Source organism: Clinocottus analis, unplaced genomic scaffold (genome assembly GCF_023055335.1).
Source record: "Clinocottus analis isolate CAN_PGR_092001 unplaced genomic scaffold, fCliAna1.0.p SCAF_13, whole genome shotgun sequence".
NCBI lineage: Eukaryota > Metazoa > Chordata > Actinopteri > Perciformes > Cottidae > Clinocottus > Clinocottus analis.
The window spans coordinates 8,002,316-8,030,267 of NW_027175854.1; the positions used below are offsets into that span (position 1 = coordinate 8,002,316).

General features: G+C 45.4%; 1 protein-coding gene across 1 annotated transcript in view; it reads left to right on the forward strand.

The window, feature by feature from the left end:
• The first annotated feature begins 1,890 nt into the window (after nt 1-1,890).
• Nucleotides 1,891-27,952, forward strand: part of LOC137784101 (ephrin-A5b-like) — a 66,837-nt gene continuing 40,775 nt past the window's right edge. Inside the window, exon 1 of the mRNA XM_068574538.1 lies at nt 1,891-2,808. Within this exon, the coding sequence (XP_068430639.1) occupies nt 2,684-2,808 (125 nt within the window). The 5' untranslated portion in view covers nt 1,891-2,683. The remainder of the gene's footprint in view (nt 2,809-27,952) is intronic.

The following is a 27,952-nucleotide window of genomic DNA, read 5'->3' on the forward strand; positions in this document are numbered from 1 at the left end:
GCAACGCAGTCAGCCAATAAAACATATACAAATGAAATAAACTATATAACGCATTGGATGTTATATGCCCTTTCTATTTCATTTCATTTTGCAGGTGATCACCTCAGAGCTGGTTAAATAAAAAAAAACCCTCATGATTTGAAAAAGTATTTCCACCGATCCATCTTTAGTGTTGCTTCTGTAGAAGCAATTTCATTTAGGTGCCCTGAGAAGCCCAGTGGTTTTGAAAGAACTGTACAGACCGTGGCATTCAGCGGCTCAACAAACGGAGAGGAACCCTGAACCAGGCGAGATGGAGTTCAACGAGCCTGTTCGGGTGGAATAAATCAGGCTGTTTGTGAACAGAAGGAGTGAGGAGACTGTTTAGTGTCTCTGTAAAGTTTACAATCCTCCGGTTGAGCCCAGCGGCCCTCAGACGAGCTCCCTGTGGCACCGTTGTTATGAGGAGGATTAGGCTGAAATCGGTCTGTATCTGCTCCGACTCACTAATGGACTTTCTCCCGACTCAACCTAAATACTTTTTTTTTTTGTTTTGTGGGAATGGTTAAAATGTTCTCTTCCTCAGTAGTGTCGAATCCTCACTGAAGAGATCCGAAGATGATTCCTGATGGTTTCCCCATCACCGCCACTACGTGGCGCACTGAGCCACTGCACACGGCTCACTGTGCATCTGCAGCCCTGGAACCTGAAGGAGGCCAAGTCGGAAATGTCTGTGAGGCAAATGTGTGGCTGAGGGGGGAAAAAAAATGTACTTCAAATATTATTTCGAGGCAAACTAGAGGAAATGAAAGCATTGTGCTTCTTTGCTGATAATGAGATGTGTGGCTTGTGGGATAATTTGGTGCAGAATGGAAATGTTGTTTCCCCCCCCACACAAACAACTGGAAATTCATGCCAGCTGAGATACATAACTGGTTTCAAGGCAATGTTGCCAGTTAAAGGAAACCAGTTGAAACCCATTTATTGTGTCATGGAGCACTGCGTTTACTGAAAACACAATTGTCAGACAATTCCTTTAAGAGTTCAATTGCATTGAAAACAGCATTTTCAATTGCATTGAAAACAGCTGGACTTTGGTTCTGACTCATTTTAATTCCTTTTTTTTTTAAAAAAGAGTTAAATTGCATTGAAAACAGCTGAACTCTGGTTCTGACTCATTTTTAATAAAATCAAAGTTATGGGCAAACGTTACACTGATTGAGATCAAGTGAGTTTCAGTTTAACTAGGGAAATAAATGAGCTCGTTGTGCAGCATGTTTGTGAAATGAGCTGGGATCTGTCTGCCGGCCTGGGAAGCAGATCCACCCTCCCCAACCTCCTTCACCCTCCCACCCCCCCTGGGAGGAGGGATGTTGTTTTTATAAACGAAACGCCCGTCATTCAAAACCCGAGCCAATGAGCCTGTGAGCAAGCGTGAAACTGTACTCTGCAAGAAATGTCAGAGGCAACAAACAGCCCCCCTCCCCTGCCAAGGATGGAGTTTATGACAACTGAGAACTAATGTATCAATTTCAAAAAACAGAATGGTAAGATTACCTCCTGCTCCCTGCTTTTGGGAGGATTGTCTGCAACTTGTGAAAACGCGAAGCAGCATCTCAAAGTGGAAACGAACCAGACAGATATATTATTATTTTTGCATTTTTGCATACTTATGTAATTTGCCCCCAGAAGACTCAACAGTCTCTGGGATTAAACGGCTCAGCTGCAAAGACGAGCATTTTTTGCAGTGTGCCACGGCTGGCACAGCAGGAGAGAGAGAGAGAGAGAGAGAGAGAGAGAGAGAGAGAGAGAGAGAGAGAGAGAGAGGGGGGGGGGGGGGTAAGGGGGTTGGTCCGGGAGAGCATGGCCGCAGCAGCAGCAGCAGCAGCGCTGCAGACTCGGTTGGCTTCCTCCACGTTGACAACACCGCTTCTCGCGCGCTCTCGGTGATGTCGCGGAGCCGCTCGCCAGGGGACGTTTAACCCGGAGGTTCGTGCGCGTTTACGCAGAGAGGTTTGATTTTTTTTTAAAATTTGATTTGTTTTGTTTTGTGTTTTTTTTTTTACCCTCCTCTGTGCGTGCGCTTGTTGTTTCGCAAGAGGGGGGCAGACAGACGCGCTCGCGCTGCTGCGGGTTCAGCCGGAGCCGAGGAAGCTGCTGGTTCGAGTCTTCTTCTTTCGGGGTGATTCAGACACGAGAGAGAGAGAGAGAGAGACGGAGAGCGCGACGCCACAAGGACTGCGTCCCAAAACTGTTTATCTGTTACGTTAATTCTTTGGTTTATACATATATATAAATATATATATATATATTCCCCCCTCACTGCGCACCTCGTCTCCGGGAAATTGGAGGCGAGTTGGAGAAACAGTTCGCGGAGCTGAGCGGAGTTTCGCCGGCGGAAGATTGTTCAGGCTGAAAGAAGCACTATTTCTCATGAAGTAGAACTGGTTTGGTGCAAAGTCATTCTGACTGTCAGAACGCAGAGTGAGCAGGACATCGACGTTTTTGTGTGTGTAATTGTTGAGTTTTTTTTAAAAAAGGAGAGAAAGACATTTCATTGAGTTCCCAAACCACCGAGCAGAGGGGGCTACACCGTGAAAGCGGACCAGCGTTTCGCCGCCACATCCGCCAGAACATCTTAAAAACCTGATCCACAGGACGGGGACTGTACTCGACTTGGCTTCCCCGGAGTTCCAGAGCCAGAATGCCGCAGGTGGCAATGCTCCTCTTCTTCGTCCTCGTCGTAGTGGTGTGTGTGTACGGCCAGGACCCGGCGTCCAAGGTGGTGTCCGACCGCTACGCCGTCTACTGGAACCGGACCAACCCCAAGTAAGTAGCCCCGCTCCCCTTGTGCAGGGACACCGGCACACACAGGGGGACTCGACCCCCTCGCCGTTACCCGTTGAAGCTGCTCTCACCCGGTTACAGTAGTTTGAACGTTGAGTGGATGGAGGTACAGTGTGTGCCGTGTGCTGCATCGCAAGAAGCCCCCATCCCTCCACCCCCCTCCCTTCTCTCCCGTTTGGAGAAGCTTAAAAAAAACGTCACTTTATATGTTTAACATTTAAAAATCAACCTGTCATTACATGCATTTGTAGCAATGCAGATGGTGGAAGCACATCTGTTTTGCATTACCACCGCGATTCACTGGTCTCCAGCAAACATTTATTTGATCAATGTTGTGTGTGTGTGTGTGTGTGTGTGTGTGTGTGTGTGTGTGTGGGAACGAGAGCGAGTGTGTGTGTGTGGCAGGTCCACTGCAACATGTATATGTGCTGTCTTCACTGGTCGCTATTGTGATGATACAGTTTAATAATCCTGCGCGTCGGAATCAGTTTTGGAATTTCCCGAGCGGCATGAATCAGACACGACAAAGGGACGCGAGCGTTTCCACGCGGGCTGCCCGCTATTACGCGCTATTACGCGCTTATGTGCAGTGTGCGCCGCACGTCCAGGTCGAGAATGAAACGCACGAGGAGCGCCGGCACAGATGCGTTCGGCTGTCTCTTCCAGTCTGCCGCCGAGGATTAGAATTGACAGGATTGCTTTTCGCTGCCAAATGGGAGATGCATCCAGTAGAACTGTGGATAATATTTGTCTTTGTCAAGTTCGAGTTTCTGTGGAGCGCTGCTTCGCTCAGAAAGTGTTGTTTTTTTTTAAACTCAAAACATGCAGTTTAAAACTTAAGATCGCTTCCTGTTTTTTTATAAAAGTTTGTTCATACAGTCCAGATTAGTTGAAATACCAAAGTGACATTTGTGTCCTGAGTGTGTCAGGGCACCTCCCTGGGTGACTCAGTGCCTCACTCTTGGCACTTGAGCACATGGTGATATAATGAGTGTGTGTCACTTTGATTCAGTTGGAATACTTTCGCTGTTGGCTGCAGTTTTGGCATGAGTCAAAAACAAAACAAAACAAAACAAAAAAGAATAGAAGCGTTCATCGACATTTGCACAGGGACAAGAAACTGGTCTGTTGAGCTGCAGGGGAGTTGCACTTAATGATGCAAATGCAAATGTTGTGGTGGCTTCAAAGGCTGGTCGAGTTCCTGCTCCGCTAACAGACAGATATCTGAGTCTGATAACAGCGTTCTGTTCCACTCAGAGGCTGCAGGTTGTTCTTTCTCTCTCTCTTTCTCTTTTGGCCTTCTAACAGTTCCCAGTTCCCAAGTCTGGTTTCTTGGTTGCCATGCTCCCCCTTCTCCTCCTCCTCCTCCATCTCTTCCACCCCCCTCCCGGCCCACGCTGGGGCAGACAATAAGGGGGTACACAGGGGCATTTCAGCAGCGGCCAAGGCCCAGCGTGGCGCTCGGTCTTGTGAGAGATCCACACATGCTGAGGTCACACACTTGGTAGTAACCAGGCAAGTTGCGGGTTAAGCAGCACAGAGGGGACCCGTTGTCAGGGTCAAAACCGGGGCAGTACCGCCGGCCATGGGGCCCGGTGGCGGCCCCGGCGCGGCACCCCGCCTGGGCTTTGTCTCTGCAGAATGGGGGCTAAATAAATGAGTAACTCTAAATGACTGTCTCTTTTTCTCATTCGCGACTTTAATCTAAACCTGACCCCGGCGGTATAATGCGAGAGAGGCCCCTCCCTCCTCCTGACCTGCAGCAGAACCTGACAGTATTCCGTGCGAGCTCGCGGGCCTCGAACCCCTGCTGTTTAATGTAACCATACTCAGCATCGGAGCCCCAGGAACCTGCTGCGGTACGGTCCCAACTTCCAGATGAGCTTTCTTACCCCCCTCGCCCGCCTCCTGGCTGCATATTCGACCAAAGTGGGGAGAAATGGCATCCGGAGCAGCAGTCCATACTCAGCCATTCATGAAATCCCCTACAGGAGCTCTGGAATTGAAATGGGAAGTGAGTCGTGAAAAATGGAAATGTGATGACATTTTCATGCTTTTCTATTGTTTGAAAGGGGCTGAGAGTAACCTTTTTTTCTGGGTAATTTAGATAAACATGCATACATGCTTGCTGCACTTTCATCTAGAGGTGGGGGGGGGGGGGGATCTTCCTGTGCTGATGCTTGTTGCTGATCAGGCTCAGATGAGCAGGACTCTGCTGAGAGGAGGAAGAGGAGGAGGAGGGAGACTTACAGCCCGAGGATGGTTCAGCTTCGCCTGGAGTTGGAAAAGCTTCCACTGACAGCGAGTAGCTGTGCTAGTATAAGCTACTTAATGAGATTAAATGAAACTCCAGTATCACGGAGCCTCATTAGCAAGAAAGTGAGGAGACACGATTGATTGATTGATTGATTGACTGACAGAGGGCTTCAGATAATTGTGCCATTTTGGTATTTATTCGCAACTCCCTCGGTGTCGAGGCTGCAGTAAAAGCTTTCGCATTGTTCGCTCTCCTCCGAGTCAGTCCATTAGTCAAAGTGTGCACATGAGGAGCTGTGGCGGTTCGGAAAGTTTTGGCGAGCTCCTAATTTGGATATATTCCTGATGTGTAAAGACTGTACTTGGCAAACTCCTTTTTAGTTGTAGAACCAGAATGATTTCAGATATTGTCAGAATAATGAAGAGCAGCGCGTATCTACAAGGTTCATAAGCTGAGAGTACAGTACGGGGTTCTGCTTCCACGCATAACATTCATTCATGTTCATGGATCTGTATAACCCCCCTCCGCCCTCCTCCACCCTCCAGTGGACCGGTCCACCGCTACCATGAGAAAGGACTGCATTGTGCAACATGAAGAAGAAAACCAGTTTCTTCTTCTACAACTTGTTGACATTTCCAACGACAAACTTTTTAATAATAAACTAAAAACACCTGCGGCTCTTTAGAAATTCAGAAACTTATTTTATTTTTTTTTAAAGTTGCAATGAAGGACTCATCGTGGCATGTGACACCAGACAAGCTGAGCCGGAGACACTTTGCTTTTATTGTGACAGTAAATAATAATGTGAAGCTGCTGTTATGCTGCGTGGCCCCTGTCCCATTGACAGGGATAGAGTTAAGTTGTGACAAATGATTATTGAATAATTTATAGAAAGATCAGAGGCTGTGGTGTCAGTAGCTAGTTGCTGTTGTCTGATTGATGTAGTATTAAAAATGTATTGATTAAATAGTTAGAAGTTTCTAACACCTTCTAAAGGATGACTGTTAGAAAGTTGTAATGATAAAATAAATATTAGTTTAATATGGACACAGGACATTAATAACCTAGTAAAGATCTTTGAAGAATGGACAAAGGATATGACATTCATACAGTCATTAGTTACAATTAATAAACCTTTTATAGTGTGCCTTATCATAACTTTAGAGCAAACTAACCACGCGTCCTTTTTCTTGTGATTCATAAAGTGCTATTAACCATCAATAAAGACATTAGTTATAGCTTATAAAGCCAATATTAAGTATGCCATATAAGAAAGTGGCAACAAGACAAGAAATCAAAACCCGTAAAATAATATCAAAAAACAAAAAAAACTGTAGCGTTTCGTGGTGGAAAAGCTCATGTAGGAAAAAATGAGTCACAGATGTTCCTTGTCAGCTTCGCCGTCTGTGGCGGCAACCAAATGATGGCATAAAGTGTATGAGCGGGGTATTTACTGCTGCTCTGACAAGGAGCTATTAGTGAATTCCCTGCTCACCAGCTATTTAGCTGCTTCATTAAAACCCACCCCGGTCCATATGGTCCGCACGCAGGCGTTGCCGAGGCCCAAGGTGTTTATTTGCTGCTGATAGGTGGGATCAACGGAGAATCGGGGCCGAGTTCCGACCCTAATCTCTCAAGCTGTTTGTGTCTCCGACGCCATGGAAACTGATACCCCCTCGTCATCAAAGAAGCTCATTGGGTGGGACTAAGGACCTGACAGCTGGGGGGGGGGGAGGGATTCCAGCATTCAGCGAGAGCACCGTCACCCCAGGGGTTTCCTTTAATCCCTGATAATGCCCATCCAAAGCTTCCCCCAGCAGATGCAACATATTTCTCCATTAGATAATCAAAGAGTTGCTTCAGAGGCCAGTTTGCATGTGTGATAGAAGTGCCGTTATTGACTTTAAAAGTCCTCTGATGTTCTTCCCCCGGATGTACTTGATTGCCTTTTTTTCTGGTTAAGTTCTACCTCAGGAAATGGGAGCCAGCTCCTCGACTTGACACTTGGCCCACATTCCCTCAAATAGCGACCTCCGCTATTTGCTTTTCCTCCTCCGCTCTCTTTTTAATCTCCACTTAAAGAAACAATACTTGATTTCTCCCCCTCGGAGGCGAGCCGATGTTGTGATAGTTTCCCAGTGGCATTGTGAGTTGCCCCGTTCGCATTGTTCCCACTGTTTACCCTCGCTTTCCCCTCTCAGCCTTTTCCCGGGCTCCCTGCCGCTCGGTTCCGCTTGGATTACAAAAAAACGGACAAAAAAAAAAAAAGAGAGAAAAAAGAAAAAGGGGAAACCACGTCCAAATATTGACTGGGTCTCAGGACCGCGGCCCTCTCCCAAGCGCTGGCACCGAGCGCCTGAAAGGCCGCCATTGTTCCGCTCGTACCCAGTGGCCCGTAGCTGGCTTTTCGCTGTGCAGGGAGACACACTGGGAGGAGGAGGCGGCGACGGGAGAGGTGGCTGTGGGGAGCGTGCATATGTTATCCGAGGTGGGGAAGGGGGATTAGAACAGGAGGGACAATACAGTCGCGGGGGTGAGAGAAACTTCCTCATAAGAGGCCAGAGGCTACGACGGGGAGAGAAGGGGGGAAGGGGCAGGGGGGAGGCAGTGTCCAGGGCCGCGGAGTCCCGGGGTGGGGTCAGAAATGTTTCCACCCTGAGGAAGTGTCAATCACGAAAAAGGCATCAAAGAGAGAGAGAGAGAGAGAGAGAGAGAGAGAGAGAGAGAGAGAGAGAGAGAGAGCTGACTGACTGTGATTTCCTTCCGAGAGGGTTCAGAAACTATCAATAAACTGAAGATGAGAGGCTTCTTATCTGAGGTTTACCTTCCATTTTATTACCAAGTGCAGGAGCATTAAGCCTCTCCCCGCGCGCGCACTTCAGTCTCTCAGCGCCCGAAATGAAAGAGCGCCACGTCACAGATAGGACGTCTCCTTCGTATCGAGAAGGTTTTTTAGACCACTCGCTGGACTTTAATCAGTCGTCCCTTCCAGAAATGTACTTAAGAAGGACCGAGCTCCCAAAGACTCTGCTTTTCTGCAGGGGGGGGAGGGAGGGATCCTGCGGAGACGACCCCGTCGTTCCCCGCGCTCTCTCCGACCCCGCCTGCAGAGAGAAGCGGCCCCGGCCCTCCCTCTACGCTCTGACTAACAAGGCGAGGGCCCTCAGGCTGCCGGGCCGTGATTGACAGGAAGTGGTGACGAGAGGTTGCTAATAAGTGTGGCGGCTTTATTGGTTCACGCCGACGCTCCTCTCAGGCTCCGGCACAGAAACTGGGGTTACGATCACCGCATTGCGAGTTGGTGCTTGTTCTTTTCTTCCTCATGACGAGAGTTTTCATCTCGAACAAATATTTTATTGTCCCCGTACCCAGTCACCAAAGTGGCTTTTTCCATTAAGGGCAACACATTCGGCAGTACAGCTCGATTACGTCAACCAAAAACTGGTTTCTCGAATTTTCTGGAAGTTGGTGTCGGTATAGGTTGACAGAATAAAGTAAACCTCTGAACTCTGTCCATGCAGCATCATTCCCTATCGTTCTGATGCAATTTTTCTTTTACTTTAATAATCGCTCTCTCTTGGAAGAAGACTGAATAAAAGCACTACATTGGAATAAAGAAAAAAAATACTTTGTATTGAATTATATTAAAAACTCAGCATGATAACTTAATAATGTTTCAGATGCAATTATTACATTTTAGAACTGTCTGTATCTCGAAAGAAGAAAGAAAGCAGATCACAGCAGTAGAATGAAGAAAAATCACATTTTAACAGATCACATAGATTTTTGAACTGTAAAATATATGAAACAAATACTCGTTCCTCAAGTTTTTCTGAAAAGTTATTGTCAACATCTTGATATTCTTGTTAAAAAAAACAAAACTGAAGGAAATCTGTCAGCAATATGGTTATTTATTACAACCGGTTTTCCATACAACTACAAAACTCTTTCAAGAAGTCATCATCTTTAAAAAAAAGGGAAAACCTTCCTAAAAAAAATAATTGAATTGAAATTCACTGAAAACATGAGGCAGGTGGAAAACCGGTTGAAATGATTCAAGTATTTGAGACATTTGTTTCTTTCACGCGGCGAGACCCGTCGCGTCCGCACCAGATAGGCTGCGGGTTTGGCATCCTGTGTTTGATATGCGCGACACTCAATGGATTAGCGGGGGGAAGAACTCTTCGGGCCTAATCTCAGTCTCACTCCGCTGCACAGAGGTTCACTTTTCTGCCGTTTTAATCTTGGCGGGGGCTTTCTTTTCTGTGTACGCTGTTTAAATGTGAGTGGTGAAATGGCATCCCCTGTGTCTTTGTAGGCACCGGTGAGGGTATTAGCAAAGAGGCTCTAAGGGGCTTAAGAGGTCAGCCCTCCCTTTGTGCGGAGACACAAAACACTTCCTGTGGGACCCTTCACCCCGCTCTGTTCTCCCCTCAGAAAGCCAGGCCCTGCCTGACCATTCACATTAATCAGCCTTAGCGCCTAATGACTGCAGTAAAGCTTCTAAAAACTGCCTCTAGAAAGGTCCTAAAGAGCCACTAAGCTGCTAACAGACAGGGCAAGGCCGCCGCCGCGGTTTGTAGGGCATCACACAGAATCAAAGACTGCAGGGTGGGTGCTCGGCCGTGCTAGAGGCCCTTTATAGTCTCCTCGGCCACAAGGAAATTAACAAACTGGAGTTTTTTTTGGAGTTTGTGGAGATTAGAGTCCAAAGAAAGCGGTGTAACCTCGTGCTCGGACTGTAAAATACACAAATTTACCAATAAATCTTCTCTTCTAGTCACTCTGGAAGTCTTCCAAGCTATTTTCTTAATTAAAGTGCACTTAGGTTTTTTTTTTCCTTCTTATTTCTCTTTATTGTGAATCCTCAAACTGACTCGATTCGTATTGGAAAGCGGTTGAGCTAATACACTCACTGGTTTCCAGCTCTAAAACGGTGAGAAAAGCAGTCGTACTTACCAAATAACATGTTTTATTAAGTCAGAATAAGTCAGTAATGATGCCTGGACCTTGTGTTGTGTTGAAAGAACCCAAAAGCCCCGACACAGACATATGTGTGTGTGTGTGTGTGTGTGTGTGTGTGTGTGTGTGTGTGTGTGTGTGTGTGTGTGTGTGTGTGTGTGGCACGCCGGGCCCAGGTATGTCCAATGCTGCTGATTACACTCAATCAGGTGTGCAGCCCTGGAGAGGGAAACAAACAGAGGCATCGTGAGTTGATAAAAAAGAGATATCTTCTCTCTGCAGCGTAGAAGTTAAAGGATGCATTCCCATCCTTAGTGCATGTGAATGGAGACTGGATTCAACATGGCTGTTGGGGGGGGGGGGCCTCTGCAGAGTTTCCTCTCTCACGTTTGCCTTATTTAGAATCGATTGACTGTGCTTAGCGGCTGCTCTGCTCCACGCTGGACTCGAGGCTCTTGTGCGCCTGCGGTTCCGACTCGTTCACTGCGATGTCTCCTCGGCTTTAAGACAAATGGAGGCAATGAGAGAATTGGCACGTCGGTCGATATGAAATCAAATACGATTACGGCCGAAATGTCAATTGGCTCCAGCGTGATCATTTTGACAGCAATGGCCAAAACCTCCAAGTCAATGTTTGTGGGGGAGTACATGTGGGTCACCGCGGCTTTTGGAGCGAGGCCTGGAACCAAAAGTTGCACTCGTGCCTCCTCGTCAGGGCGACGTTTCCTACGTTTTTTTTTTTTTCAAACGGCTGCTGACTCTCGTTGCTTTTTTTTTATGTGTGTGCGTATCTTGGAAGAAATTTCGCTCTTCCAGTCAAGGTTGGGTGACTCGCGTGTGATTCACGGCGTCGGCACGTACGGACCAAAACCTCTCCGGATGAGGCAACAATCTGCTTTGGTTGGGAGACGCCGCCACCGCCTAATTGCTTTTGTCCCCCCTTGGTTCAAATGTCTGGTGTAATCATTCGGGTATGAGGCTTTATCGGCTCATGGTTTAGGAGCCGGACCACAACAGACGAGCAGCCCCCGTTCTCGCTGGCTTCGGCCTCCCACCCTGCACGGTTATCGGACAGGACAATTGTTGTGCGTCTGCCTGCGTGCGAGGATCAGTCGTCGTCGTCGTCGTCGAGTGAACTTGGTGTGACTTTGCGGGACCTTTCGTGTGGCCCCCTGGTCCGCCGGGACTCAAAGTGTTTCCTCCTGCTGGATTTCAGCACGCTCGGTGCTTTGCGACACATGAAATATTTAAAAAGCTTGTTTGTGATCTCACGATAGAGACAAACCTTCACACGCAAGCAGGAGAAATCCAGGTCAGGACTTTAATGGAGGGGTCGACGTCACGTCGGGTTTACTTTTTTGTTTTTTTTTGTTTGTTTTTTCCTGGCGCCGCGTTCCTTTTGGTGATGAATGGCTGCGATTAAATAGCTTTTTGGTATTTTATCGTCGCTCAACTTTGAGTTGTGGGGGTCATTAATTGAAATCTCAGACTGCCAGGATGTGCATACTTTCCGCACACGTGGCTGACTTCTCCTCCTCGCCTTTTCAATGCGGCGGAGCGGGGAGCACACGGGCAGCCATTTTCCAAATTCGACTCCATTTTGTTTCAAGGGGGGGAAAAAAAAGTAGGTTACGAATCCTGGGACGTCACTTGAGCGTTTTCTGATCTTTTCTGATCCCACACTCCTACTCCTGCAAATAAATCTCATTCTTTTCCAGACACAAAGGACTTCTCGGGAAGTCTTTTATGCCTTCTATCAAGTTCTTGAAGTCTGATTTTCCCAAAAATGGGAAACAAATCAGGATGAAGTTAAAATGTGTTTTCGTATATCATGTCTTTCTTGATTTATTTATTTTTTCTTTCTTTCTTGATGCTAGTGCAGTGACCTGCTAAATTATTAAATACAGATTTAAAAACAAATTTGTATTGATTTCTTTTTGACACAAGGTCAAGATTGTCTCATGAGCGGACAGCGTTGACCTTTTTAGAATAACATTTTGATTTGAAGCTAGAAATGATGTCATTCTGCATATTGCTGACTAAACGCATCACCTGACTCTTGTTGCCACTTCACCATATTTCATCAGTTCATATCTGTGAAGACCAATAAATACTGCAATTTCCCCACTAATAAAGGATTATCTTAACTTATACTAAAATTGGGGCAAAACGAGGAGCAATACTGAAAAAACTAAATAAAAAATATATCCACATTACTAAACAAACAAACAAAATGCAGTTGCATTGTTGTTTTATTACAGAAATTGGCTGAGAAACAATTTGAGTTCAAATCTGGTCCAAAAGACATGATTCATCTTCGTTCTGCTCTGTTGTTTCTCGTCTCGTCCGGCTTTCAAAGATTCAAACCCACCTCGTCTACTTGAGATGTGCGTGACGCACGTTTCACACTCGTTCCTCACGAGCAAATCATTTCACAAATCGATTACGTCGAAACAAGTTGAATAATGCAGTTTCACCTTTTTTTGGGGGGTAGGGTGCCGTGACGTAGATTTTGATAATGCGGAAATTAGGTGTTGTTTTTTTTCTTATGACTGCTGAGTCTGCAAATTTTTTTTTGCAACACCGTCTGCCACTGATTGACCTACTAACACAATGAATGAGGCCGTGATGTGTTTGTTTGTGGAGCGTGTCCCTGCCGTCCTGTACGAGCTGGCACCGCGGCCCGCTCGTATCGGCGGCGCGGCGCGGCGCGGCGCGGCGGGGAGCACGCTGGGCAGACGCTGCGAGCGCTAGCGCTGATGATCCCCTTTTATGTCTTGGCTCCATCAGGGCCCGGAGTTATTCTAGTGCATAATTGATGGAGGAGTTAGAATAGCAGAAGTAATGCGATGAGAGGGTGCAGCCAAGCGGAGCGAGGGATCGCGTGCGTGGGGCTGCAAACATTGCAGGGGACGAGAGGAGGGCATCTGGCGTAACAGGTCCCAGCGCTGAGCCGACACAGAATGTGCCGCCGGCTCAGCCAATCGCAGCGCTCCTCGGCTCCGCCAATCAGGCGCCTCCACTGGAGTGGAGTACTACGTTCTCATGAATCGGCGGTGAGAGGCTCCTCCGTTGTTGGTGCTTCTCTGGCGGCCTTCTTTCTTCTTATTTGTGCGATTTAAAGGCGATTCTGGTGTATAATTGAAATCATGGCATTTTACCGTGACCGGGAAAGGAATGTTGTAAATTACCTTCGGGGTGTTTTGGGCCTCAGAAGGCGTCCTTTGTCTCCGTTAGTGGGTTTCTGACGACGGCTTTGCGCTATGAGCAGTGACAGGGTGGATATCACACCTAGACGAGCACCTACAAAGAGAAACTAATGGCCCGACAAGCCGGTATTGTCTGTTGAACAAAAGGGACGAGGTCACCTGTCCCGCCCGGCTTCAAAGAGACGACGGACTCCGAGGGAACAAATAAAAGAAGAGGAGTAGAGACGGGTTCACGCTCGCCCAAAAGTTTCACTGTGATTTAGTGTCAGGAAGGTAGTTTTCTTAAAAGCACAAAATTTGTCTGGAATTATCAATATAATCAGAAAAAAAGACTAAAATTTATTCACTGCAACAAATATACATATGTGAATGATTTTGCCCAAGAATAAGAAAAGTTAAGATTCAAACAAATTCTTAACAAATACATTTGAAAGAAATGAAAATGCTTACTAATTATGTAAGACTTGATGCACTTTTTAGAATTGTGTTTCAATTTAACAAAAAAAAAGCTTTCATAAAACACTTTAGGCCAGTCTTTTAAACCTAAGGATTACAAAAAAAACAAGAAGGAAATCCGGGGTTGAGAGGAAAGCACTTCCTTTCAGTTTTTTTAAATACGAAATAATCCATTTTGTGAAATAACACACAATTAAAATCAAGAAAATCACTTTTCAATCTGGAAAAAAAAAAGTAAAACTGGAAAATGTCCATTTTGAATAACTTGCATTGTAAAATAAGAAGTTTTCTTTGCACCGTAATCACCGGAAAAAAAATCTGGTCTCCCATTACCCCGACCAGACGACTCCTACGTACATGCAGCGTTTGTTGTGTGGCCATTTGTTTCATATTCGGTGTCTTAATATGCACAGCATACATTAGACCCAGCTAATGGGAATTTATTGTAATTTCACGGGCAGTGAAAGTGTTCTTTTAATTATCCAGCAGCCAGCGTAATGAAAACAGTGAGTTGTGCAGAGTTTTGTGTGTGGCGGTGCAGACGGTAGCCGGTGGTGTCTGAAGTCGACTCTGAAACACAGACCTGTCCAGCGGAGCACTTAGAGGCCACTGGACCGGGACTGTGCCTATTAAGATCATAAAATCCAGCTCATAAAGATGTTTTATTTGTTTCCTGAGTGTGCCGGCTGCTTAGGTTTCCATCAGAAGTCTTTATGGCTCGCTGCTCATATTTCTGTCTCTGGATGGAGGTTACTATTAAGTTTTAGTGGACTTTCGTAAGTAGCAAAAGCGTGGTCACCAAAAGTTCACTAATTGTTTTTTCTTTTTGTTAATGGACTGTTTTTTATTTATTTATCCGCCAAAATTTTCTAATTTTTTTATGGTTTTATGGTAGCTGTCATATTTACATTACAGGGAGAACCAATTATAATGCAAGAATAATGGGTTTAACTTTTTGGATAAATATTTAAATCATTTATGTGAAGAAAACCTCCCCAAAGTATGTTTAAAAAATATATATATATAAATCTGTTTCATCGGATTATTTGTCTGCACATACGAAGATATTCTATATTACTCATAGTTCATGGTGTATACATATTTTTTTAAAATGTTATTTAAATTTCAAGTGACTTCAAAATATATTTTTCTATGTGAATCATTTGAAAATATGTTTTTTCTTTGGTATTATAGCTTAAACAATATAATCTTCGATTTAATTTTCTTTCAAATGAAAATAGAACAAATGCATAGGCCCTATTCATTACATTGTGATATGCTATGTATACGCATTTGCTTGAATTTGTAATATTGTATGTTTTCCAGATTGTGACATGATGATACAGTTACACTTCAGCCTATAATTAATAAATAGTGTGTTTAAATGCACAGATTGTATTAATTTCATAGCATTTTTACACTAAGACCAAAAATTAAACACAAATCAGTCAATCTATGAATTTCAAATTTGTCGTAACCTATTCATTCATTAATTTCTTATAAAATTGGTCCTCAAATTAGAATCTTGCGTAGTTGTAGCCATAGTTTAGGAAAAGTCGGGATTGAACCTCGCTCTGACGTCAGCTTCACTTAATACGTTTCTCTGAAAATAGGCTGAAATAAAGCATTGACAGAAGAAGAAGAAGAAGAAGAGAAAAAAAAGTGAGCGTTGAAGTCCTGTGACTGCTCATCTGGGTCACATGGTTCTTCCAGAAGTAACGCTGGTGAGGTCTAGACACGCGATACACGGGGGGGTTAGAGAAACACGCCGGCTAAGACGTCACACGCGTTCACCATCCACTCCTGCATGGAGGCAGGCCCCTTCTACATTTTGCCCAGCAACCCGGCAGGGTAGTGATACGTGGTGATGTGGCGCAGCACCACCACCGCTTGACACACTTCTTCACTTTCACAATCAGATATCGCATCGTTTTATGATTGTTTCAAAGTACGGCGAAGACTGCCCCGACGATGAGGTTTGCGTTGAGATGATTAAAAGATTAAAACCGTTTGAATAATTAGTCCCGTCTTGAATTTAGAGTGTTTTTTGTATGTTTTACGAGCAACTGTGGCTCGCGACTGCGAGCAGCAGCTGAGAGGCCTTTTATTTACATGTGTTGACATTTTGTCATTTGGAGACACAATATGTTCCACAATTAGGTTAGAAATTGTCCACACAACAGTAAAAATGGATAAATATGCAAATTTGTTTCAAACCCCCTTACCATCCCAAAAAAAAAGAAAAAAAGAGATGGAAAACCAGGGAGGTGTGTCCTCTCAGAAAGTCACCAATCAGGATTAACCCATAACCCTGCGGCAGCCAATGAGCCGTGGAGCAGCTGTGCTCTCATTGGCCCGTTGAGCACAGATAACCAAAACTGTGCCACATACACCAGGGCAGAAATAACCCAGAATTCCTGTTGCCTGAAGGGAGCACAGCTCCTAATGCAGCCCGTTGAAGCCGTGCTTCAGCAGCATGTTGCTTTCTGGGGGATGTAAAGTGAAATGCCAACAACTATCTGAATTAATCACTATCTGTATGATGCCTATTCATCGAGGCAAGGACACACACACACACACACACACACACTTGCAGAGTCCGCCACACTGTAAGCGTTAGAAGGTTACAGAGAGCTGAGTTAGCGTTGTCTCGTTGGTGCTGCCCTGCTTGCTCATTATCTCTTGCAGTACTTCTCATATCCGTCTCTGTGTCATAGAACTCACATCCCTCGAATGTGGAGTGATGCTCCTGAAGTCTTTCACTCGGGAATCTCCTAAAACGTGTAGAAGCACCAGACTTTGTTTAAACGTGGTGAAAGGACCAATTAATGTGTTACAAGGCCCTTAAAATGTCCTCGGCGTAATTCAAAATGATGTTTATAGTGCATTCAAATCACCCACATTGGCTGCAGTGTCGAGTGAATGTGAGCTCATCACACAATTTGTTGCAGTTTCAGAATCCTAACATTTAGCGAAACAGCCTCAAAATTGTATGCTGGCCTCGTGAAATATTTCATTTTGTAAAAGAATATATTTTATAGCACATGCTCAAGCCGCGAATTGGCTGGATTGGCCCACACATTGTCAAATCTTTGACAAATACTTTTTATCGTGCCAAATTTAGGGATCTCATGGAAACAAAAGTGTTTGTGTCATGAAACCATTTCTTGGGGCTTAACTTAAATAATTGTCCCAAAGTATACTTTGGTGCTAAATTATGATCTAGTGTCCCTGAAATGTGTTGTGTGTGTGGTACTCCCGTCTTTTTTCACAGCGTTGAAATAAAAATATATTCGCTATATTAAAATCTCTCAATTTGTAATATATCCATTTTTTTTTTATAAAACACAAATTTGTTATAGGAACAAAGTATCCCATTTATTAGGTTAAACAAAAATGCAGTCGCATTAATTACAATTCATTTTTCTAGACAACACATTCTTATAGCACCTAGAAAATTCTAAAATGGAGGAGAGCGCCCTCAAAATGGATCAAGCTAGCACGCTTTAGCGCAACCGAGACGCATCGCTTTCCTATCATCTTAAGACATTTTACCAACGACAAACAAAGAAGCGGTGCGCTCTCTCGGCACAGCCGGCGCCCCCTCGGTGCCCTGAGCTGCCTCTCGCTTTAGCTCCTCTAACCCCGGCGTCCAGATGTTTTTCCTCCAGCTGCTGACTCCTGCTGCTCCGCTATCAGATATGAGAAGGGGCGATTAAAGCGTCTCAGACTTCACAGCTTTGTTCTTCTCCCTCCCAAAAAATAAATCCACGTCAGCTGACTCCTTCACCTTTTGCGAGGGTTGAGTGGAAGTCACCTCCTCCATGTGTGCGACATGCGGCCTCCTCACAACACTCGCGATTTCTGTCTTTTCTCAGAATGTGGACCTGTTTTGAGCGTGGGGACCATTTCTTCTTCTTCTCTTGAGGAAAAAGTTTTAGTTGTGATCCCGTACATAAAAAAGGTTCACACTCTGCACAGATGAATGTCGGGGAGGGGGGGCATTGGTGATTTTAACGTGTCGTCGCAGACACACATTTTATCTGCGGTGGAAAATGAGTCTGGAGACTTCGGGGAAACAGCGTGATCGCACACACAGACACACACACACACACACCAACTCACAGGCCATGCATGTCTGCACACACACTGGCAAGCGCACACTTGTGAGCGAGGGTGTCATATGCTTATCCTGTAAGTCAGCTGTTTGATCATAATTTGTGATTAATCAGCCATGAGAGCTTTTGAATTAAGAGCAGCTTTTCGTGTCAGAGTAACTGCAGCCTAATCCGTCTGGCCTTTCCCAAACGCTTTATAGTTTAGCAGAACAGATGACACGGAGCGGCGCGGTGCCGGTGCCGGTGCTGGTTTGAGGGTGTCTTAGAACTGGGAAAGTCGCCGGATTTAGTCCCAGCCGTGTCTGGAGCGCGATGAATTCCATCGATTTAAAGGTGCATCGAGGAGGATATTTTATTACTCGGAAGCATCTGCTACACGCAATCCGAGTAGGTGAGGAATCGGCACTCTCTTTTTGTCTGTAATGAACGTCTCAGGTATGCAGGTTAAAAGATTTGCAGGGGGAAAGACAAGACCAAAAGGAACCAAACCCCAAAAGGAAGTGGTTCCATTAGGACGTTAACGTCTGGAAGAGAGTGGGGAACCTATAATAGCAGCGTGACTCCACGAACCGACGTCAAACCATCCTCAGGTCATGCCACAACAGCTACTATCTGACTGGTCAGTGTCGTCAGTTTACCATATAACTCATATGTCCTCTATTTAGATGGCAGTAATATGCTAACGTAAGTAGCATAGCTAGCAGTTGGTCCCACCGGTTAAAGAAATCTGGTCAGTTTCCAGCCCGAACAAGGTGCCGCAGTCTGAGCACCTCTCAGGTGAAGCTCTTTATTTTTTTCTCTTTTGAATTTTGAAGAATACAGGAAATAGATTGATGGAATTTACGACGATTAAACATTTTTGGGAGTCGCGTTTGCTGCGAGAGGATTCTGTTCATTGTGAACGAGGCCCTATTGAAAAAATAAACGTACACATTGGGGTGCGTTTAAGGTCGGAGGTGAAAATCCGTTCAACCTGATCTGTTTCCATAAAAATCTGTGCATTATAAAAACACAGATGGAAATTAATCAGTCTGCGGCGAGACTTGCTTCCAATATAAGATCGTCTGACACGGCGTCCAGCCTGGATACAGATATTCGGACAGATGTGTCGGTGCCGGACCGCTGCAGGTCCGACAACACCTCTACGTGTACCCGCATGTCGGCCTGGTTGTCTTCACCGTGCCCGTTTGTCTCTGAATGTCAGAACGAAACAATTCCCCACTAATCTGATGAGTATCGCCGCCATTAAAACGCTTGAAACTCACCCAGCATGGCATGCCCTGGGCAGCGCGGTTCCCTCCCCGCCAATGTTTCTCCCACTGCCCTTTTGTTCCGCTCCAGAATGGAGTTGACGCGTGTGAAACCGAACGTGATACCAGGGGCCCGAGAGTTCATTATTCGCCGCCGTTCTCACGGGGCGAGTGAAAAATCAGTCCTTTGTGCCCGGGAAGAAAGAGCCTTCCTCTGACCTCATGGTTGCGCAGTGTAATGTCAAAAGGCCCCGAGGTTTGTGCGGTGTAGCCACACCCACTCTGTTGTGGAGCCGCCGTGGACGCCGACCAGGGTCTCCCCGTCCCGGAGAGAAAAGAAAAAAAACAGCCTCTTGTAAACAAATGTTCGGATCCCACATCGTATACCGCTCTAATTGGACTTTGGCAGCTCAGAGGGCCGTTTTTTTTTCTTCTTCTTCTTCTTCTTCCCCCTCCCAAATCCAAATAGTGCATTTTCTGCATTCTCCGTCCGTCTACTGTCCACTTCGGAACCACACTCGCTCTCCAATTAGGCGCTCTCTTTTAACGGATATGTTAAAGATTTCTTTCCCTGCAGAATCAAACTGAGTCTGAATCAGGCGCTCCCCTCCGCTCGTCACGTCTCTCAAAGAGTTGATCGACTTCAAACACTTTTTCAAAGCATTCGAGAGTCGGCCCTCACGTTAAGTGCAGATCACTCACTGGTGGAGGATCTGAGGAGGCGTTCTCAAAGGTGACATAATGTCCCAGAGAAGGCTGCTTCCTTTCAGGTGTATATATATATATATATATATATATATATATATATATATATATATATATATATATATATATATATATATGCACACATGCAGCATATCTTATTTTGCTCAAAATTCAACCCTACTCACACAGAGATCCAACATTTTATCAAGTATTTTTTGTCTGTTGTTAAACATCTATATTTTGTCACAAGTTTGACTGGTTACATGTACAAATCATCCATACGCATATACTTTTCCTTTATTTTATTTTATTTTTTTAGATATTGATGTTCTAGAAATGTGTTTATTTTTGTATAATTTAACAAAACCAGACTTTTAGGGCTTAAATTGACAAGATTACGTTGTTTATTTTGCAGTTGCTGCACAATCCCTCTGTCCTGCGTTCTTATTTTGTCACATTTCAAGATACGTAACTTGTTTTAACAACAAAAGTCTGATTTTGAAAAAACAAAATGGCGCGTACAGAGTACGATTTGCTTTTGCAGCAGCTGCTAAACCCTTTGCCCCCCCCCCCCCCACCTCTGCTGACGAATCCAGACCCAACTCGAACCACAGGCACTATTGCAGTTTTCACAGCAAATCCCCGGTAACTGCGTGATATACGATAGCCCGCTTTAATCACTCATAATTATGACACGACTCTGTGGAGCCGGCGCTCTCATGAGGTTGATTTTGGATGCAGCTCTGATGTTCCATCTCGCGCCTCCGTTTTCCCGTCGTCTCCCACATCCCCCGGATAGCGCCGCCTTGTTAGCCAGGAATGTGGAAACAGCACATTTCTGCTAAGCTAAAAAACTTCATGGGAAAACGTTGCTTCTTCTGTGGACTAAGGACTGTTAATGGATTAAGTGGCTGCTGTTCCCCAAGCCTCCATGGTACCCTGGTTTATTCAAGCTAGGTGTCCCCCCACCCTCCCTCTTCTCCATCTGCGTGCAGGCTAATAGGCATGGCTAGCGTAGCTCAGCTTAAGACCCAGGTCCTCCGCCGTGAACTTGGCTTTCCTGCCCCTCTTCACCCCATTCATGTCAGCAGGTCCTGGCAGTCTTGTTGGGCTTTTTGAGTGTGTTCACTTTGGACGGCGATGAAAGGAGTCGGGGGGAACACGGGATCTTAAATCATTTAATGAGGGGAGACAGGCAATGCTTTTGTCCAGCTTGTTCTGGGGTTGTGTCCAGCCAAAGGCCTCTAACGGGCTCTGACACCTCGCTCTGCTGCAGACCCCAGTGTGTGTGTGTGTGTGTGTGTGTGTGTGTGTTTTGTGTTGGTGCTCCGCCAGCATTGCTCCGGCCTGCCTCGCTTCGGCGTTCGGACAATTTTTGTCCTACGTCTCAGCATTTCATTCGCATTTCCTCACCAGCTCGGCATGTTTATTTGGTTTCGGCATATGTCGTGTCTTTGGGCAGCGGGAAGCATATTTGTGTGTGTGTGTGTGTGGTTAGGGTTAAGTGGGAGGCAGAAAGAAGCCGTGTGATGTGTTAGGCAGCAGTGTGGAGGACGGGGTCGCTCCCTGCGGGTGTTTGGCCTCGGCCTGCAGTTAGCGTGTGCTGACTGAGCTGGAGCATGAAGGGAAAACCCAGAGAAGGAAATAAATAAACAAGTGGCGGCTGAGGTTTGTGTTTAGCCTTGAAGATTCTCGCACACACTCCTGCTGATCCAATGAACTGAACTGACAATTGTGTTAACAATGGGTGTGTACGATGATTAGACTTTCCTAATGAGCCTCAAAAGTACCTGAGCCGGTTCTTCAGGATTCTCTTCAGAGTTTGAGCTGGGCACGTTCACACATTGTTCTAAGATGCTGTGCTGCACTTGAAGTGTTATAGTATCTGATTTATGTATCCATTTTTGCCACCGGCTTGTTGACATCGTTTTTCGGCAAGTAGAAAGTACCACAACTGTTTTTGTTGTTGTTGTTTTTTACCACTCAGCTGCTCATATTTCGATGCGAAATATCTCACACGACAATACCACTACGAGCTTCCCTTTGTTTTTCTTCTTTTTAGCCTAGTTTTGATTCATGAGGGTTATCTCCAACTGGTTTGGTTAAAAAAAAAACATATTCCCCACAATAAAGCCTCTGTCAATAAAGCAGCTCAGCTCCAACTGTATGAGAGACTGTCTGGATCAGAGTGTAGTAGCACCACTTGCATGATAAAGATCATGAAGGCCCGGGCAATCAGGGGTCAGCTTTGTAGTCGAGGCCTCCGCCCTGTGACATCACAATCCAGGAAATCCCCCTTCCACCCACCCCCAACCCCCTGCTTCCTCCGTCTTCACATCAGCCGCTCGACTCCCCACTGCCCTCCACTCCACTCCACTCCAGCCTGGAGACGAGCTGCTCTCCTTCTCCGCCTTCTACCGCCAATGTGAGTTAAATCTGTTCACCCCACTCGGTCCATTTTCACCCTTGCGCTGCTCTTAACACTCTTCACCCGTACGCCTTCCTCGCCCCCCGTCTTCCACTGACATTTCAAGGTGCGCATCACACCGGGCTGGCGGTTTGGTCTTGACACTTGCTCTCTCTTTCTCTCTCTCTCTTTCTCTCTCTCCCTCTCTCTCTCGCGCTCATTGTCTACCACCACTCTCCTCTTTCTCTCGAACATGCCATGCACACACATTTCACACATGCACACACACATAGACACACACACACACACACACACACACACACACACACACACACCGACGATCTGGCAGGCTAGTGTTCAATTACCGGACACCCTTCACTGTTTCTGGACATGAGTTTTGTGAACTCGTCTTCATTAGAACCAGTGCTTTTTCCGGAGGCCGGTGCGAGCGCCCTGGCACCAAAATGGACTCGGTTGAAACATTAACATATCGTCTGTAAACAGCCGTCGCTGCAGAGCTGCTGTGCACCCATGTAGCTGTGTGTGTGTGTGTGTGTGTGTGTGTGTGTGTGTGAGTGTGAGTGAGTAATTGTGTGTCGCTCGCTGAAAAGCCAAGATTTATATGGCGTTCTCAATTTAGCTTCAGTGCAGCCGCTTCTTGGCTGTTAGACCTCACTGTTCCCTTCAGCTGGCTCAAGTCCGATTCTTTTCACAGGCCTCCAAAACAAGAAGAATGCTATGAAGTTCCCATGGTAAATCACGTCCACATTTACATTTTAGGCCTCATCCAGGGTGCAACAAGTACTGTGGGAGAGGCTGTGTTCAGACCCACTAATGGCACTGCATTAAAAAACCATAAGGGCTTGCACTGGTGTAAAAAACACACACACAGCAGAAAGTACAGTTTAAAGGTAGATCAAACACCGACACAGTTCACAGCAACTCTTACGAGACAAGGTTTTATGACCGTGGAAAGAATCAGTCATTTTCTCAGCTCTCCTTGTGTTTACGAGAGAAAGAGCAGAGCTCGGTGATGAGCTGGGTCTAGAGAGCTAAATGAAATAAGACATTCAAGTCCAGTCAGTTTGGAGATAAAATGGCAGCAAATAAAAGAAGAAATGAAATAACAGTAATTATTAAAGTAGTAAGAAAAAAGCGATACCCTACAAGATAGAATTGTAGGGCATCATACGTTACATTACATACGTTATTAAATTATCCAGATGAGAACGGGCCGGGTTCTACTTTTTGCGGACGATGACGCCGTGTTCTTTGCTGCGGCAGCGCTCTGCTGCACCAACACAGCTCGACAGCTCCAGATCCCTCAAAGTGAAGCCTGAGGCCCCGATGCTGACCTTTTGAACAAAGAGTACAAAGACTAGACACACACTTAAGTTTTACCCTATGAATTATAGATGTTGAAATGTAAAGTATTGATGGGGGGTCAATCGAAGATGTCTAGACACCGAGGTTAATTACAGCCTGCTTTCATTTGAAAACTTTATTTAGATATCCAGTTGACATGTGACTGTTTTTTAAAAGCATATCCGGGACTACGTTTCCCCCCATTAAAGAGGTTTAATAAACTATATTAGCCCCAAAAACTTTGTTTTTCGCGTTCTATCTTTGTAAACCTCCCATTCCCACCATATAAATAAAAATACTGTGGATATTAGCTGGACCATTCATATTTCCAGTTCCATGGAATTAGTTATTTCACATAATTAACTTCACACCAGACTACTTTTATTTAGAGCTTACAAACAAAGACATTTTCAAATTAATATGACATTTGTTTAATTTACAAGATTTTCTTTTTTTTTTATTTGTACATCCGACCTTCTGGCCCTTCTATGCCTCTTTGTTTTATATCATACACACCAACAGCTGGACCAATAAGAATCATATAGTGGCAGTTTATCCTTAATAGGGACACATGTTTAGAGATACAACCATTATTGATAATCCTGCAGCTCGTGCCATGCGTATGATAATCCAGTTCAGGCATTTGCCAATATGAAAAAAGTCCACTTTTTTTTAAATTTCTGATGCAAAAGATTCACTCAAAATTATAGAAGATTTTTTTCTAGTTTTATTTGCAATAAAACACATTGCAAACATATTTATTCATCTTGTTAAAGAATACTTTTTTTTTTATCCAAAGTGCAAATGGAGGCTATGAGGAGACTGAGCCCAGCTTGTTTAGCCACTGGTCTTTTGCGGATGTTTACTGCATTAAATGACAAGTTGATGTCAAAAATAAAGCACATACCGAACCAAACCACAGGCCAAGTGGTGGCTGAGGAACACATCCCAATGCCAAGCGGCACACTGCCAGTCCTGCCACATCTGTGCCTCCGCAACGTGTTTTTCTTCTACATTCCTTTCCCCAAAATATGTTTCTAATCAGAGGGTCTTAAACTCAAAGACAATAAGATCATGATTTTATCAGTTTTCTCTCCAATCAATTCAAGCTGAGCTTCCCTTAGACTTCTCTCAAGTTATACAACTACTGTATGGACTGAATATGTTTTCTTCATTTTTTGACCGCGACACCATATAACGTTGAAATTTGAATGAAAAAGAAAAATCAGAATGTGTCAATGCACTCAGATAAATATGGATTCCCGCCTGTGTGACCAGACTACAAACAGACATTGTGTACTTAGCTTTGCCGCCGTTTTGCATGGCGGCTGAATGGGTCAGCTCGACAGGCCGCTGGCCCATGAGAATCCCCCGACATGAAAGCCGTCGCCTGCACACCAAGGAAATTCTGCTGACACCTAATCACAAAAAGAGAGGGGCGAAGAAAAATCAGCCGGAGCCCACGGCGATCTCCGCGGGTTATCTTGAGGGAGCGTAACCTTTGTGACATTGATAGGATTGTGCACAAAAGAAGGGCGCTTTGCTTGTGCGCACAACCAACACACACAACTTCACCACAACTTCCTTTCATCCGCTTTCATTTTGGGGGGTGGTGGGAGGGGGCGTGCGTTGCCGGGCTCCGAAGCAGCGGAGGTGATGGATGTCAGGTTGCCCTCTGTCGCTGTTCTACTCGACTCGCCTTAATGGACCTTTTTACAGACTAGAGTGAAATTGATGGGAAAACTAATTCCAAAACTAAAACCGAGGCCCTTTTCTTTGTCGCTCCTTTCTCAGGCTCTCAACCGCACGGCGCCTTATCAACACCCAATATTTTACACTCCGTAAAACCTCTCGTAAAGATCTGCTTCTCTTTACCTCGCCCAGCCGGTCGCGGCTCGCGGGGCTGGGAGTTGAAGTCGTGCTGGAGGGCAACCAGTGCCTCACTTATTTCTCAACGTCTTTCTTTCTCCTCGTCTGACGAAGCTTTCTCATGTCGGGCCAAACATGTGATTCCCTTTAACTGCTGCCCCGGAGAAGCCGATAGCCCAGAGATCTCCTCTCGGCCGTGGAAGCAGACGGAGACGCAACTGTTTATTTTATTTACTCGATATGGAAAGCGTCTATTTCTGGAGGAGGTGTAAGGCTGGCTTGATGAGGTGTTTAAATAGGGGGAGGGGATTAAGGCCAAGCTTAGGCCTCGGTGATGGCTGCACCCTTGATGGACTTGGTTCAACTTTTCTCCCTCTGGAGTCACATTTCTACTGGGAACGAGATGGGCTTTTACGTGTGGGACAAAGGCTCCGGACAGGGACAGAACCACACAAATAATTGAAATACGGCTATAGCTAATATCATTTTTTATTATATGTTAGTTTGGCGATGACTTGGAGACATTTTTTCAGCAAAAAAATCACATCATGACTTACTTTTCCATAATAGGAAGGAAGGGGGTTTAGCTAGTTCGTTGACTACGTTACAAGCACCTCTGATGGCGCCTAATAATGCCAGATCATTGGAACCCAGAGCCTGACGTCCTCCAGCAGCCATTTCTTCTGCGCGCATTAAAACCCATGTGCAATGAAGAGTGGCACTCAGAAGGGGAAGCGTGGTGGGGGGGGAGGAAGAGAAAGAGGAAGGAGCGGCACCTAAAGACCGCAGAGCCGAGTGAATCCATCAGATCTTCTTCTGTGTCAACATTACCGCTGCGACGCTGAGTCACTCTCAGCGGAGAGAGTCCGTGGTCCGCCATGTGCACCGAATCAAGACCTAATCTCTCCGCCGCCACTTCACCCATACTGCTCTGCCTTTGTGTGTGTGTGTGTGCTGGATGATTTGACTCTGAAGTGTAGTTGTTGATATCAGCTTCACTCCTACCCCGAGTCATCACCTGTGGTGAATAACTGTGACACAATTGGAGTAACTTGAATGTGTGTGTGTGTGTGTAATGACCCTGTGTGTCTTTATCACAGTGATCAGCATCTGGTTGAGAGATAACAGGACGAACAGGCAGCTGGAAGTCACTCAACACACACAGCCGGAGACGGACTCCTGTGCACACGCGAGGGTTCGACTCTGTGTGAATGAATGATGTGTATTTGTTGTCTGCTTTCTTTTTCTTTTTCTTTTTGCAAGAGCTGTAAGGTCCTTAATCACAAAGTTGCCACTTAAAGTTGTGATTCCTTTTTTTTGGGAAATGTGGTAATCCACTCTCTCACCGAGGGTCAGATGAGAAGATTGAGACCACTTCCAAGTGTCTACAGTAAATATGAGACTCGTAGCCAGCAGCCTGCTTTTCCTCAAAGGTAAAACATAATAAAATCTGTTTATATGTGGCATTATTTGTTGTACCCACAGTGACTCTTAACTTTGTGTTTAAACAAAAAACAAAAGATTATCTCTGAACTTCTCATCTAACTATCTACAAGAAAAAATGCTAAAAAAAAAAGGCATATTTCCTAAATGTAGAAATATCCCTTTAAACTAGATCATTCAAAAAGGAAAAAGCCACAACCACTCAACATTTTGCTATGACGTAATGCAACGTAGCCTCATACAACGGTCGCCAGAAAATTATTCTGAATTTTTCCGACATGAATCTCCGGCAATGCATATCAATTTCTGCTTGTTAAAACAAACTTTAGACACAACTCAATTTCAACTCAGTTTCGATCCCATTTGGGTCTTTGTCAAGTCATTATTCTGTGTAAAGTTTCCAACAAAATGATAGTTATTCACATTTGAGGCATGTAGCTCAAGCTGAACAGACTTACAGTCAAGGAAAAGTAACTCCTGGTACCAGCGAGGCTCAGAGCAGCAGTGACCGAACGGTGTGGCCCGTTGATGGCAACGTAAAGTTAAAAAACAACATCAGGGCATTTATCGGTTTCCTCTCTCTGAATGCCATTCTGTGCCCTGATTTCAGTAAAGGTCACCCCGGTCTTGACCCGCTGACCCTCTGTTCTTCAGCTCCGCACAAAAGCGTCGGACGTCACTCATACGGTCGCCTCCGACAACACACACACACACATGCACACGCACACACTCTCCCTCCCTCCCTCCAGTCCTGCAGCCATTGTCTAAATGTCATCTGGCAAACAAAACGCTCGTTCATATGGAGCCGGAACAAAACACAGCATCCTCCATTCACACTGCGACCGGCAACCGCTGCCACCTTCTCCAAAACCCGGCTGTCTCGTTTCAGAGAACTCCTCACCCCGGATCAAAGAGGATATCATAGCAAACATGGCAGAGATCCCAACCCTGATACCCATCCCGTGTGTCTGTGTGTGTGTGTGTGTGTGCGTGTGTGTGAGTGTGTGAGAGGGTGATTCGTGCACGCATGGTATGAAAACGCTCATTGTGGTCGTGCCAGTTTGCCTAATTAGTGTGTACACAAC